The 15,751-nt window shown below is 35.9% G+C and overlaps 1 protein-coding gene and 1 non-coding gene across 3 annotated transcripts in view; both read left to right on the plus strand.

Moving 5' to 3' along the window:
- Positions 1-428: 428 nt before the first annotated feature.
- Positions 429-15,751, plus strand: part of LOC150107168 (uncharacterized) — a 246,019-nt gene continuing 230,696 nt past the window's right edge. For both annotated transcript variants that reach the window (XM_090391690.1, XM_090391691.1), the window contains exons 1-2: positions 429-457; positions 2,766-2,845. In XM_090391690.1, coding sequence (XP_090247816.1) covers positions 2,813-2,845 — 33 coding nt within the window. In that variant the 5' untranslated portion in view covers positions 429-457; positions 2,766-2,812. The remainder of the gene's footprint in view (positions 458-2,765; positions 2,846-15,751) is intronic.
- LOC150107169 (U6atac minor spliceosomal RNA) lies at positions 3,285-3,406 on the plus strand. Its single transcript, XR_016548283.1, has one exon. It is a non-coding gene; the product is annotated as a U6atac minor spliceosomal RNA (small nuclear RNA).

A 15,751-nucleotide genomic window follows, 5' to 3' on the forward strand; every position in this document is an offset into this window, starting at 1 on the left:
CAAATATCTAAATATGCCTGTTAACTTAATGGAAGTTAAGTATTAATGTGCTTTTAACAAAGTACATTAATACTTAGGTGGGCTTCACAATTGGTTAATCCTGTCTTTTCTTTTGTTACGAAAAGTTTAAGAACTTTTAAGAACTACCGATCAGTGTTAATTACCTCATTTGCCCTTTCTTACCCCACTCCCCCCTCATACCTATACCTTTTCCACTAATAGAAACCAATGAGAAATGGTTTGCTATTCGTCGACTTTCATTGACCAATGATAACGTGTGTAAGAACTGACTGGTTTCAAGATGGCAGCATGTTCCGAGCAAGAGTTGGAGGAGAAATCGTCGGATGAAAAGCTTCCTCGTACCTCATTTTCTCGTCATCATTCTGATTATAATGTTGATTCCAGTCGCGTTAACAAAAGTAACCATAGTGAAATGCCAACAAAAGTGAACCATGAGGTAATATATTTCGTGAATTATGATGCGTACTTCATTCAGTGTAGGCTTTCTATATGCCATGTTATCCTAAAAGTGAACCATGGTTTATTTTACTGTCCAAGTAATAATCGTATTATTATTTATTTATTTATTTTAAACATAACACCAGGTAATCCATTTTAATCTAAATGTTTTGGCCTTTTTGTAATGTTAGTTTGTTGTAGAACATTTCAAAGGAATAAATCAGAACAAATAACTAGTAAAAAATTTAACATCATCCTGGAAATAGTGATTTATTAGCAACTTCCTTTTAGTTTAGTCAATTCTGTAAGTTTTTTAAGTTTTTAATGCAGCATTAGAGATGGATTATAAGTTTACAAATAAATCAAGCCTTGCGTATTATGTCAATAATAGCCTAAAACTACATGTTTAAATTAAAAATTCATTCTGAACACCATTGCTGTACTCGATTCCCTAATTGAGCTTCTCATCGCTGTGCTTACTTCACTGACAAGCGATGAACCTTGGACACAAAGATCCTTTTTTTTTTTTTTTTTTTTTTTTTTTTTTAAATTTGGTTTCTAATTTTATAAAAAGTTTGATATAAATGATTAAACTGTAGAAGTATTGAACGTGATTTTTTATGGCAACTTTCGCAAAATAGGTTGAAATGTAAAAACCCATAGCATGCTAGTACTTCTGGATGAGCCGTGTATGGGCATCTGCACTTGGATATCAACCATGGTTTTGGGATTTCGTTTTCGGTAGGCAAATTGAAGTTAGTGCCTGGACAAAATCAGTCATTTATTAGCTTTTTTTTTATGTTAGCGTTATTAAAAAAATTACAGCTTTGCATTATGGAATTTGAACTAGCACTTTCTAACATAAAACAAATTCTTTGCTCATTCATCCACCATCATGATTAAGTGTTGGATCTTTAGTTGTCCAGTCCAGATTACTTTTTTTTAATGTGTATGTTACCCACAAAAAGTTGTAAAACTTTTATACATAATTATGATGGATTATTTAAGGTAATTTAGTTGGAATCTCTGCCCTGCTCTAGGGACCAAACATAATTGTCAATCCAAATAAGGCCTGCTTTATCCAGGGTTGTAGCCTCTTTCTAATTGACAAAATTCATCTGTCAATTACAAATTCAGTGATTCATCCTATGGTCGAATATAAATTCCCAGTGTGTTATTTTAACCAACCAGCAAATTTAGCTTCAATCTGGCTTGATTTTCATCATGTTTTGAGTCTCTTCAGTATATTCTTTCACATATCTGGTTGTTCTGTTCAATATGCACAACTCATAATTCCCATTCTTTTGTGTATCTTCATAGAGGTTGATATAATAAGAAACTCCATTCAAGCCAAATAAGATTTGACCATTCTGATTTTGACATTTCTAAATTATGGTGTTGTCACACTCTGAAATGTAAAATTTGGTGTAAATCTCTCCCAGATGCTTTCTTATATTTCAGGTTTCTAATGGTTTTTCTACATCCTTAATGAATTTTTTAATGGTGATTCTAAACTGGAAAGTATCTAACCTATGGTATGCTATTTAGTGATTGGGTGGAGTTGGTAATGAAGAAAGTTGCCAGTGTTTGAACACAGATATGGGTTGAACTTAAAGATGTGAAAGGAAAGGTTGTTCTAAAGACAGCAGCAGGGAGTATGATCAAAGAAAAATTTGAGTGCACTGTGAATAAAGTAGAAAACTAGTTGGTACATGTGAAAATACCTGTAAAAATATTCAATCAGGTGGATCTGAACCTAGTTGCTCACTTTATTGAATTAGATGTGTAGTGACCTTTTAAGTACATAGATGTTAAGAGTAATATTTTATATTTACATTAATTTTGTAAATAGATTTGGCTGTTCAGATGTAATACATGAAGAGACAGAAGACCTTGTTTCTGGGATTGCCCAGTAGGATGTGGTATGTTTGTTCAGGGAAATAGGAGGCTGAAGTTTTCCCGAAATCTCATATTGGACTGAAATTTGGTATAGCTGAAAATAAGAGGGATTAAGAGATTTTTCTTGCATAACATTTGTATTTTGCTAGCATTTAAGGTTAACTTGTGCTTTATCATTATTTAGAGATCCTTGAACAATATTAAGAGTAAGGTATTCATGTGGATCTGGGTGAATTAATATAGTTAGATGTTGTCTTAGAACACTGAAATATAAAATCTGACAATATTGGACTCTTGACATATAGCAGATTAATTTTGAGGAAAATAGTTTATAGGAAGTTGGTAATGATTTAAGCTTTTCATGTATACCCCTTGATTTATTTTATTTTATTTTATTTTATATGGAGAGCCCATCCATGAGAGGTTGGTCAACCTATGTAAGTTAGTACCGTCAATGGGCCAGGTTGCATATCAGGAATTTGATAAGGTATTTAGTTTAAAAAAAAAGAAAAAAAAAAAGTCTAACCCATTAACTTTATTTAATTGTTCTCCAAAAGAGCATTCCCAGAACCTCTTTCAGCCTTATAGGTTTCTGGCGGTAACTTAGCCTTATGAGCTAAGTTACCGCCAATGTTTATGGTATATTTGAGATTTTTAATGAGGAATGGAATGAGTGTTCAGGATTACACAGGTCTTTAAATCAAAACTCGTTGAATTGGATTTACATCTAGATAACTTTCCCTGAGTTTAAGCTGATTTCAGATTTCCCTTCATTCACAGATTGTTTTGAACCAGAAAAGTATATTACTGGTGTTTGTTTTCATGTATGTGTATTTTAACTAGACTAAATAAACATTTGATAAAATTATATGTAATATATAATTATGACTACACACACATATATAATTACATAATTATTGTAATAAGTGTTATATGAAAGAAGAGAAGGTTAGCATGCTCCTTGATAAGGACGGACCAGCCTCTGGGCCTAATACATATAAGGTTAACCCATTGCTGTTTTCTTCATGGCACTTAACCAATTTTTTGGCTGAGAGTAGTGGCATGCTTCTGTAATCCAGCTAGTTGGTTTGAGGTTGGGAGCTTTGCTCCTTGTCGTCCTGTGTTGATCGTGTGTCCGCACTAAGCACGGCGTCAATATGGTGACCTGGGAGAGCCTAGAGACACCAGGTTGACTGAGGAGTGAACTGGCTCAGGGCAGAAATGCAGCAGGCAAAAGCTCCCAACTTATAGCCCCTCCATATAGTGCAGTTGGAAGAACGATGGTATGTTGCACCATCTAAGTTCAATTCTCGTCGAGATGGGAATAATCTTGTGTTTTTCAATTGAAACGCAGTTAGCTGATCTGATATGGAGGTAGTAGGGTTTTTTCTGCCAGAAACTTGGGTTTTTATCCCACATATAGAAAAATCAGCCTTCAGAACACATGCAGTTTACAGACAAAAAATTCTATGGTGGTGGGCTGTAGATGGTGTTGGTGCAGATGGTGATGGTAGTAGCGGTTGGTGTAGTTGGCGGATATGGAGAGTTGTAGATCAGGCCCCCCCCCGATGAATTTTTGGACTCGTTGGAGGTATCATGAAATAGTAATAGAAAAGAAAATTATCACTTGGAAACAGAAGAAAGTATGAGTAAATATTTATTTGAAATTCATCATTTTTGAAAAAAAATCTTGTTTTGTCTTTTTCCTTTTTTGCATCTGTTTTCTTATGGTACTAGTAGTTTTCCTATTTCTTAGAATTATTAGTATTTACAGTTATGTATCTACAATCACTGATGTTCAAACTTCCCTAATACCTGCTTTCTATCTCTTCTATGTGAAGTCTTTTTCCCTGCTCTTTTGCCTTCCAGCATTCTCAGAGAAGATATTTAAAATGGATGGGAGAAATGTAGCAACCAAATTTTTCATTTCTTGTAATTTTTTAAATTGTGCTTATGAAATCAGATCATTCTCTGATTTCACAAGAGAATAAATATTTAAGAGAATATTTATTCTCTTAAATATTTTTCTGCTTTTTGAAATCAATTCATGCTTCTTTTTAGATTCTTTTTCATTATTTCTTCAAACTGTTCATCTGCACTTAATTTTTTCATGTTTGTTCACACAAGAATACTTTCTTTGAACTTGTTATCTGAAATAAATAGCAAACTAGTGCCTAGTGAGCCGATTCAGATAAGTTATTCTATGAATAATTAATTATATATGCGTAATTGTTGGAGTAAGAGTGGCTGTAAACGGTGTGCGCTACCGGTATTATTACTGTGGGGGATTTTTCTTGCCTAAACTTAATTACGAAATCGTTATTATTAGACCTAGTAACCTACAGGGAAAAAAAAAAAATGGCGGCGGCTTTGTCATTCCATGATTTTAATTTAGATTTCAGTCATTTCGTTAAGTGTGAGGTCTGTTATATGTACTCCTTCGATTGCATAAACGATTTGTGGATGTTTAGCGCGGATGGAAGAAGGGTGTGTGCGAAGTGTGACCTGAATGAGGAACTAATGAATGCAAATATGAAATTGATGACAGAAAGTGTTAGTAACGATTGTGTCACAAGTGCATGTTTGAAAGAAAAGGATGGTGAGAAAGAGGCGAAAAAATGTTAAAAATTCAGGAAGAAAGAAAAAGAGCGATTTGAAAACTGTAACAGATGTTAAAAGGGACGAGACTGGCGGAAAGACACGAAATTGAGAGAACGAATGAAAGTAGAAATGGCGTGACGCAGAAGTCGCAAAGATTTAATGATAGAGAGAATGTGTCGCGAGATTCAGAAAGTGAATTGGATTGGACGAGGCAAGAAATGAAATGGATACGGAATGAAATTAAGAGAATTCAGGTCAAAACTATTAAAATAAATCATGATGGCATGAAAGAGTTCATGAAAGATGAGTGAGTGGCGTTGTATAGCAACTCCATTATTAAAGGTGTGCTAGAGGATAAAATGCACAAGGTATGTTTTCCAGGTGGTAAAATAAGTGGAGTGATTGAGGCATTGGATATGAGGCAGGAGCGAACAAAAGAGTTAATTGTATTAATTGGTACAAATCATTTGAGTGAGAACAAAGAGCATGTCAGAATGAATGTCAGGAGGCTGCTTGGAAAGATAAAAGAGAATAGTGTGACAGGAATGGTAGTCAGTGTGTTGCCTAGGTATGACTGTGGTGAAATGAGGCGGAGAGCAAGGATTACGAATGATATTCTGGCTGAAATGTGTGAGGAGATGGGAGTACAGTTTGTTAATGTGTGGAATGAGTTTGAGGGACGAAGTAAGCTGTATGGGAGCCATGGACTGCATTTGAGTGGTTATGGCATGAGTCGCTTGGAGAGACTGCTGCTGGAAGGTACAGAAGTGAATAGAGAGAATGAATCAGATCGAGAGGGGAGTGATGTGGAAGAGCAGGAGAGTAAGACAGGAGAGATTGAAGAAGTGGAAATGAATGGGGAAGTGAGTGGTATGAGTATAGAAAATGAGAGAATGGGTGTGCAAGAGGAGCAGGGAAACAGGGAGGCTCAGGGTGGACAGGGATACACAGCGTGAGAAAGGTGGATGCTCCAAGAGGAGGTGAGAGCATGTCCATACAAAGTAGAGATGCAAGAGGGAAATAGGGCCAGTGGTTTTGAGGCAGTGTGGTGTGAGATAGAGGTGAATAGAATCAAATACTTGGTGGGATGTTGTTATAGACTGGTAATGTGGATGGTGGTGATAGTGAAATGTATAGTGAAATAAGCCAAGCAAATAAGAAAAGGGTGATCATTATGAGTGATTTTAATTATAGCAATATAGACTGTAATGAAGAGATAGCAACTGGAAGTAAAGAAAATGAGTTTCTTGAGTTTTTGAGGGATAACTACCTCAGACAGTATGTAACAGAGGGCACATGAGGATTAAGGGTCTTGGATTTGGTCATCTCATCAGAGGATGTAATTATAAATGAGCTGTCAAATCATCCACCAATTGGTGAAATTGACCATGAGGTGATTACCTGGGTGGTTGCCAGCAGTGCAAGGACCCCTGTGAAAAAAGGGTATATGTGGAACTACAAGGGGGAGTGATTATGAAGAGCTGAGGAGACAGCTTGCGGATGTAGCATGGAATGAGGAGTTAGCTGGAAAAGAGATCAATGCAGCTTGGGGGATTTTCAAAAACTATGTCTAAATGCAATGTCTAAATGTATTCCAAGGGTGAGAAGGTTAAATAAGGTAGGTGTGAGATGGATGAACAAAGAGATTAAGCATGCGATACAGAGGAAAAGGGCATTGTGGAGGCAGCATAAGAGAAGTGGAAGTAACCAATTTCATGAGGTCTACAAAGACCAGGCAAGGAGAATGACTTGGTTGGTGAGAGTAGCTAAAGAGAGGTATGAACAGCAGTTAGCTAATGAAGCCAAAAAGAATCCTAGGGAGTTCTTTCAATATATAGCCAGCAAAAGTAAGAATGATTATGGAAGGATGACATTGATTGGAGGAAATGGTATAAAGACAGCTGTTACAGAATGTGTGGTGGAGATACTTAATGAGCAGTTCATAAAGATCTTTCAATCTTGTGAATGTGACTTCATAGAGAGATTGAGAGCAGTTGATGATGGGGAGGAGAGACTGACTGTAAGTTAGCAAGAGGTGTTTGGGGAGTTGAGTAAACTAGATGTAAATAAGGCTGTGGGACTTGATAATATATCACCGCATATTCTGAAGGAATGTGCCAGAGAGTTGACACCTACCTTGACATATTTTTTTAATACGAGTCTTGCACTTGGTCAAGTTCCTAAAGAGTGGAAGGAGGGCAAGATTGTTCTACTTCATAAAGGAGGTGATCGAACTCAAGCATCAAACTGTAGGGCTATCTCTGTGTCAGGTGTTGTGGTGAAGTTGTTGGAGAAGCTTGTGAGAACTAGGATCCAGAGTTGGGTTGACAACAATGGTATAATCTTTGATGGACAGCATGGATTTGCTAAAGGGAGGTCATGCTTTAGTAATCTACTTACTTATTACAATAAAGTGACTGCTTCCTTGGACAGAGGAGATGGATACACAGTAATATACTTGAATTTCGCACAGGCTCTTGATAGAGTACCTCATGATAAGTTGACAGTCAAACTAGAGCAGATGGCGTTGGATATTAGATTAGTGCATTGGATTGGAGACTGGCTATCTGATAGGTATCAACAAGTTGTGTATGGGGGTGCGATATCCAGGAAAAGGAAAGTCACTAGTGGAGTCCCTCAGGGGGTCTGTTTTAGGGCCATTACTATTTAACTTGTATATTAATGATATTGGGCGAAGATTTGGGTGGAGATATTCAGTTGTTTGCAGATGATGCAAAGTTGGGACGAACCATAAAGAGTAGTGAAGATGTGGCCTTGCAAGAAGACTTGAATAAATTGAGTGATTGGGCAAGCAAATGGGGATGTGAGTTCAATGTTGCAAAATGTAGGGGTTTAAAATTTGGAAAAGAAAACAAAGATGGGATGCAGAATTTATGCTTGGTGAGAATATATTGTTGGAGGTAGAGGAAATATGAGATCTGGGGGTGATAGTTGATAAGGATCTAAAATTTAGGGGACACATCGCCAAAATTGTGAAGACAACACAAAGATTTCTGGGAATAATGCGGAGGACACTGACATGTAGAAGTAGGGAGATTTTTGTTCCATTGTATAAGGCTTTGATTTGGTCACATTGTGCCCAGATTTGGTCACCGGGTTTTCAGAAGAATGAAGAGATGTTGGAAAGGGTCCAATGGTGACCGACTAAGGTAGTTTCTGACCTCTGGAATGTTGATTGAGAAGATGTAATTTGCAGAGTCTGGTGGAGAGAAAGAAGAGGTGAGATATGATATACCTACAAGTTGGTAAGGGGTTGTTATAAGATCAATGGTGGAGAAGTTCTACAGAGAATAGTGGGAGATCAGGGGAGAACCCATGGTCATCCCTGGAAACTGTATAAAGAGGGTGTGAGTAGGGGAGTGAGAGGCAGGTTTTTTTTGTGCAGTGTTGTGAGTGATCGGAATGTCTTGCCTGAGAGTGTGGTGTTTGCAAGGAGTTTGAGTGTGTTTAAGACACGGTATGATGAGATGTGTGTGTGATAAAAGGACCTCCCAGATGAGTCTTTGACTCCACGAGGTCTTGAGAAAAAATAATAATAATAAACTTTTCAGATTTTGCCATTCTTTTAATGCTTTGACAAATTGTTTCATTAACTGTATCCACAAACTTTTATAGATTGAATCATGACAAGTGTTTAAATTGGAACTGATGGGATTGTATAACAATTGAGTTCGATAGAGGATTTACTATGAGATGGATATTTTGAGCAAGATGCTTATGAGTTATCATTATCTCGAAGGAGAAAGGCAATATATATGGGTGTATTTTAAGACCACTATTGTTAAACTTTAATGTTGTTAGAATATGCAATTGATTACAGATGATGTAAAATTGGAAAGTAGTGAAACACGTGTTATGGCTTTCCAGGATCAGGAAAGAGGATCCTGGTAGTCTCTGCATTGGCAAGTATTAGTCCTGGATAGACCTCCCAGGATCAGTTGGCTAGTGGGTTTATGTGCAGTGCTCAACAGTGTTGAAGTAAGTCTCGTTTCTGTGGTCTGTAACCAGGGTTCTGAATCCTCCATATGAGAATGATGAATTTGGCCCCAGAGGAAGTGAGAATTCCTCATGCTTGTCGGGGCTTCAACAACAACCACCCCACTATAGAAACAGTTCTCATATCAGCTGACAGCAAAAAATAAAAGAGCAGAAAACAGAGACATCTGCAAATATACTATTTTTCCTCATTATTCATTCAACAGGCAAGCTTGCAGTTTGGAAAATGTCACCCTTCAGAGTTTAGATTGATTTCCAAAATTTGTAGGAAAAAGCTTCATTCAGGAGACATTCTTATTAAAACATTCTCCCAAAAACTTTCAGGACCAACTCCTTCAACATTAACTTCCCAGAAAATTGAACTACTCTCAAGGAATAATATTAGAGTAAGACCTGCTTTATGTTCATAAAGAGATTTGCCCAGATTTAAATGAAGTGACAACCATAAGAATTTTTATATGCAGAGTTGGTACCCTAGTATAGAAAGAGCATCCTTACATTTATCTTCAAACATCAGCATCATTGAAAGCAGGTTATCTTAGTTGCCCTGTTGAGCTCTATATACTGAATTCTTTGTGATGCTTCAAACATCAGAAATATGGTTATACTAAGGCTACTTATTGTGACTATCTGTCCCTGATGTAGCAGTAGATAGCATTAAAACACAATAAATGCAAAACACCCAAATGTGCTAATTTTGAGGGAGAACATCTCACCCACTCCTGAGTTTCTTCATGTTGGAGGCTTAATGGATTGTAGATTTAAGATTTGGGAAACACTTATCATCAGAGATCCCATCTTACATTCCAGGCCACCTACAACTGCCCTTAGAGAACGCTCCACCTAGATAGAACTTTAGAGTCACCCATGTGGTTGGGCTTAGTGTTGTGTGATATTTGTGTATATGTTACATTAGTTTTTTGTAATCCTGAAGATGTCTCAGTGACTGAGACAAATATAGGAAGTATTAAATTCTGTTTTAATTCTTTCTGAATGCTATATACAATCCAGCACTGGTATACTCCTCAGTTTCTTTTCCTTCTTTCACCTGCCAAAGGTGGAAGAATCAAAAGACGAAGACTAAGCAGAACCTATCATGTCAGGAGACAAAGAAGTATAACTCAACAACCTCTAGTGGAAAAGTATCTAAGGGAATGCCAACACAAATGGCTATCCCACATTCCCTTGATTATATTATTCTTAAATGGTATGATATACTTGCAATCTCAATAGGGCAAATCAGGAGAAAATCACCTTGCTCCTGAAAACATGCCAGAAATGATCAAAACCCATTAATATCTGAAAAATAATTTATTTTGCACCTTAATGAATAAAGGATATGTCTTCAGATCTGCTAGATGGGATGGATACCCATCTCCCAGAGTAAAGAAAACCAAAAAATAGTGTACAGGGTAAAATTTGATGTCTTGGAATTTTTTTTTTCCCTGAGGAAAGAAATGGAGCTATACATAGTCCCCCGAAAAGCGAAAAATCCAAGATGTTTTCCACGTCCTGTTTCCCAGATATTTTCACATAATTTTTTTTAATTGCTGATTTTCGTGTCAGCGTTGTTATAGCAGTTATTCATCTTGTAAATTATTTTTATTTTTTGTGTATGTATTTATTTTTACTTGTTCCGGAAACAGTCTAAAGACCAAACCTGGAACTTTTTCAAGCCACTTCAGGCCCCCAATAAGTGAGGCAGTGGTCTCATACCTGACGATAAATTTTCTCCAGCCTAGAGACAATTACAAACATTCGACATGGATGTTTATAATTGTCTTTAGGTAGGAGAAAAATCCCACAGCCTGTTGGTTGGAAAGTAAATATGCTTAGCAGTTTAGAAGTATAACATTATTTGCATAAAATAAAGAACAGAGTTTAATATTTCCAATTTTGATATCAAGTTTAATGCTGCTTTTTGTTTCATATCTCCCTTACTTAATTTCATAAGTAAGGGAGATAGCATGCCTCCTTTTTTTTTTTTTTATCTGATATTATATTAAACCATTTATTTTCCTCTACCTCCTTCAATTCTGTCATCTAAAAGTTTTTACATTATTATTAACTGCTTATCAACCATTTCCCTCCAAATTAGTCTTATCTGCTAGTTCTCCATTATTGTCAGCTCTTATATTATGGTCTTCTGAGGCACTTTCAACTGAATCAATCCACTTAATCTTTCTTCTCCTGTTCTTTTCTGCTCATGCATTTGAGTGCTAACAACTTTAAGATCCCTCCTCCTATCTTTGTTTTTTTAACGTGATTCTGCCATTGATGCCATCTGTTCACTCTCCTTTCTAAAATTTATCTGTGGTCTTTTTGAAGTGTTTTACTTCTAGCTCAACTCTCAGATCCATAAGTTAAAACTGGCTTGAACACTGCTGGTTTAGTGATCTAATTCTCTCTTATTCCATATAAATTGACTCTTATTCCATATATATTAAGTTGACTTCCCACTATATTAGCTTTACTTATTCTGTTGTCTTTTTCATATATAATTTGCGATCTTGCAAAAAATTGTGCCTAGATAGCCGAAATGTTTTACTTGTTCTATAGGGGTTTTTGTTAAAAATGCAGTGAAAGTTTTCTATGTTCTCATATGTATTTTCTTAGTTTTGGTCTTTTCATTGAACCAAGATATAACTTATAATTGCTCTTTATAAGATTTCATATATACCAAATAATTGTAGTCTTTTGAACAGTTTTTCCATTGGTATATTTTAATTGGTTTTCCAGATCCACAAAATTTACATATAGATCTGTTTGTCTTAAAGTAAAATCTTATCCTGATAGGTTTGGCCAAAACCTAATTTGTACCTCATTCTGTTTTTCTTTCATAATAATTAGCCTCTTTTCAAGTTTATTTGCTTAAATCTTACCTGGAACATTTAGAAGCTAAATTCCTCCATAATTCTTGCATCCAACCTTATTATTCTTTTTATAGATGGATACTATGAAACTTACTCCAGTCATTTGGATTAAAACCTAACCAGGCCTTCTGAATTATGCAATGTAGCCACTATAAATTTTGTTTGTGGCCCATACTCTAAAAGGTAAGTATTGTGCATTAGTGCTGTGAGTGGGCTGAAACATTTCCTTTTATTTTATTTTTTAATTTTAATTTTTTTAAATTTTTTTAATACTGGAAACCTGCTTGAGGGATCAAACATGGAGCTTCAACTCATGTCAGGCATGGTGGTTTTACACTGGGTAATGAAATTCATCTTCAGTATGTACGAACATCAGCAGGATTCAAACCTGCAGCCTATAGAAGACTGGGTGTGTTAACTATTCTGCCATTCGGAGACAACTGGCAGCCTCCATATTCAAGCAGAAATGTTCAGATATTGTGTATTTCTGGTATCCTCTATATTTCTGATGAACTTTCTCCACTTTGGTCTTTTCACTAGCCAAATATTGATATTTACTTCTTAATGCAATTATTTTGTGTAGTTTTTTGCTACTGCTCTGTTACTCTTAACAATTTTTGAAAGCAATTTTGCACGCACGCACACAAAATATCTACATTTCCAGTTTTAGCGTCACCTTTATCATCTCTCGCTACAGTAGTTTTTCCTCTATTTCTAAGATTTTTTAATAGCCTTCTACACTATTTGGTCATCTTCGTGATATTTATCTTATCAGTATCTTCTTATGATTTCTGTTTAGTAGCCTGTACATATAGCTTACTCTCTTAAATTTTTTCTATATTCTCTTAGAACACATTCTGACTCATTTGGCAGAAACTTTGAACTTATCAGACAACTTCACAATACAGCTTTCTTGCTAAATTAGTTGTCTTCAGATTTTCTCACTGAGTCTTCAAGGTTTAGTTTTTGTTTTTCAAACTTTCATTTTTTTATCCGATAACATTTGTCTAGTTCTGTAGTTCTCTGTTTTAAGTCTGTAGTTCACTTCTGAAAGATGTCTAATGCACTGTATGCGATTTGTTTAAATGCACTTTAGGTTGGAGATGAATTTCATTGCTTGGTGTGAGACCACTCTGCTTATTGGAGGCCAGAAGTGGCTTTAAGAAGTTCCATGTTTGGTCTCTAGAGCAGGATTTCTGGACCAGGTACAAAAATAAATGGGAAAAAAAAATCAATAAAAAGTATAATATAAAAAATCCTTAACCCACCCACAATACAAATGTACTATAGGTTCACAAATAAACTTTTCATTTGGTGAGAACCATATAAAAATGCTCTTGTGTCCTGAAGAAGTGAAGATATCAACAACAACATAATTGAGACTTATTTCTTGTGTGTGTTCATGTCATGTGAATACACTATATTGAAATTTCCTAAGAAGTAAGGTCAGCAAATCTTTAAGAGAATACATCAAAACTTGTATGGAATATGCATGAAAATAGTTAAAAGATGTTGGAAGGTTTTGGTTAGATTAGAGGTGAATATCAGATAGGTTCTAAACATTCTGAAGCCTATTGAAAAAAAACCTAGAAATGGAGAAGAGTGCTATAAAAGGAATCAAGTGATAAAGTTTACATAAGTGATGATACTTTGGATGTCAGGAGTAATTGCTGCAATATCCTCTGTAATAACTTCAATTTTTTTTTTATCATGTCTCCCCTTTTTTTGCCTATGAGCTAATTTTTGAAGCCTACAGATTGTCACTCTGCTTTCATAAGGAGCATTCCATAGACCTCTCATGATTATGAACTGAGAGAAGCAGTGACAGAACAATGGTAGAGAATAATAGCTTCTTATTCATAACATTCTCCTCTTTTTCGCATTCCTTATCTTCTTCATATGCACGCTGTTCTTCTAGTCGAAGGAGATCATTCTCGCTTTACTGTTCTGAATGGGAATCGAGCAAGTTTCTCGCATCTTCATTATCCATTTCACTAAACCGAAGTTCTTTTCCAATTGTGCTGATTTCTTCAATAATGTTAGATCTTGGATTTTGCACATGTTAAATTAGCATTTGCAGGAGGTTATGGCTGACTGTATACTATGGGTAAATATCAAGAATAGTGATCGGAGCTTGCTCCACCTTAGACATGAGTTGCCTCAGCTTGCACTACCTTTAGGGTCAGTTGCTGCAGTATCCAGGTATTTGCTTACGCTTGAAATCGCCGAACTTTATATAGTTTCTACTATATTCGGCATGAAACTCTTTTAGTTTCTTATTCGGCTAAGAAACGATATGGGATGTAATATCCCTTAACTTAAACAAGTCATATGTTGCCGAATTGAAGCCTTTGGCTCTTCATATATCTAATAATTTATTAGGACACCTCTCGGCAATACTCATAGAAGGGGTGTAAGTTCTGTTCGCTACAAACTTGATATTAACTAGGTCTACCTACTCACTGATGAGACCTCAATAAAGGTTGAAACCGGTCTGGGTAGTGACTTTCTCTCACAATGTAGAACAGAAATACAGCTCCTAGGAGCTAAGTTCACATTATGGGTAAATATTAAGAATAGTGATTGGAGCTTGCTCCACCTTAGACATGAGTTGCCTCAGCTTGCACTACCTTTAGGGTCAGTTGCTGCAGTATCCAGGTATTTGCTTATGCTTGGACTCGCCGAACTTTATATAGTTTCTACTATATTCGGCAAGAAACTCTTTGAGTTTCTTATTCGGCTAAGAAACGATATGGGATGTAATATTCCTTAACTTAAACAAGTCATTTGTTGCAGAATTGAAGCCTTTGGCTCTTCATATCATATATCTAATAACTAAGGAGTAATTTTTTCAAATAGGTTTTTAGGATATTTAACTATATTCCTATTAATAATATACACTCGGGTCTCTTTTTATGCATATCTTTTTTATGTGGTGCATGCTTCATGCAAATTCGCGGTTTCCCCATTGTACATAATGAACAGCATGTTGCAGCACATTCTGGCGTAACGTGAGTAATGTGTAAGCAGTGAGTGTCCGTGACAGTTTAATTTTGCATGTGAGTGTTTGTCTTTTCATTATTGTAAGTCTAAATTTTCCTAATTTTTATTTTAAAGATTTAATTTGGCCCAATGGAGGAAAAAAAAGAACCAAAGAAAAGCAATTCCTTTGGAAATTAAAATAGCAATTTTAGATCGCTTAGCAAAAGGAGAGGGATCTGTGGCGATCGGTAAACATTTTAATTTAGGTGAATCTACCTATAAGAGCAGTTAAAAAGAATGAAGTCATCATCATCAAATTCCTGCCATGTACCCTCAAGGGGTGTACAGGATATGATAGTACTACATGAAAAAAATTGCATCATTACTAACTTCCTATCTACAATTTTCCTCCAAATCAGTCTGTTACTTGTCAAGACACCAACATTATCAGATCTTATATTTCTATCGTCTAAGGCACTTTGTACCATATCAATCCACCTATATCTTAGTCTTCCTCTGGGTTGTTTTGCTGCCAACCTGGCAGAGAACACTTGTTTTGCTAATCTTTCTTCGCCCATTCTGTTTAAGTGACCATACCACCTGAGATTAGCTCTGCTAACGCATTCCTGGATGTTGACAATGTCAAGTTCTTTCCTAATATCCTCGTTTTTAATATGATATTGCCATTGATGCCATCTGTTCACGCCTATAATCTTTCTCAGGACTCTCATATCTGAGGTCTTTGGTGAAGTGTTTTACTTCTGACCCAGCTCTCAGATCCATAAGTTAAAACTGGTTTGAACACTGTCTTGTATACAGCTAATTTAGTGCTCCGACTAATTTCTCTCTTATTCCATATGAATTTATTCAATTGACTTCCTACCATACCCGCTTTGCTGATTCTGTTGTCTATTTCTATA

Source organism: Typopeltis vanoorti, chromosome 4 (genome assembly GCF_054136105.1).
Source record: "Typopeltis vanoorti isolate ZY-2024b chromosome 4, IOZ_Tvanoo_1.0, whole genome shotgun sequence".
Classification (NCBI taxonomy): Eukaryota; Metazoa; Arthropoda; class Arachnida; order Uropygi; family Thelyphonidae; genus Typopeltis; species Typopeltis vanoorti.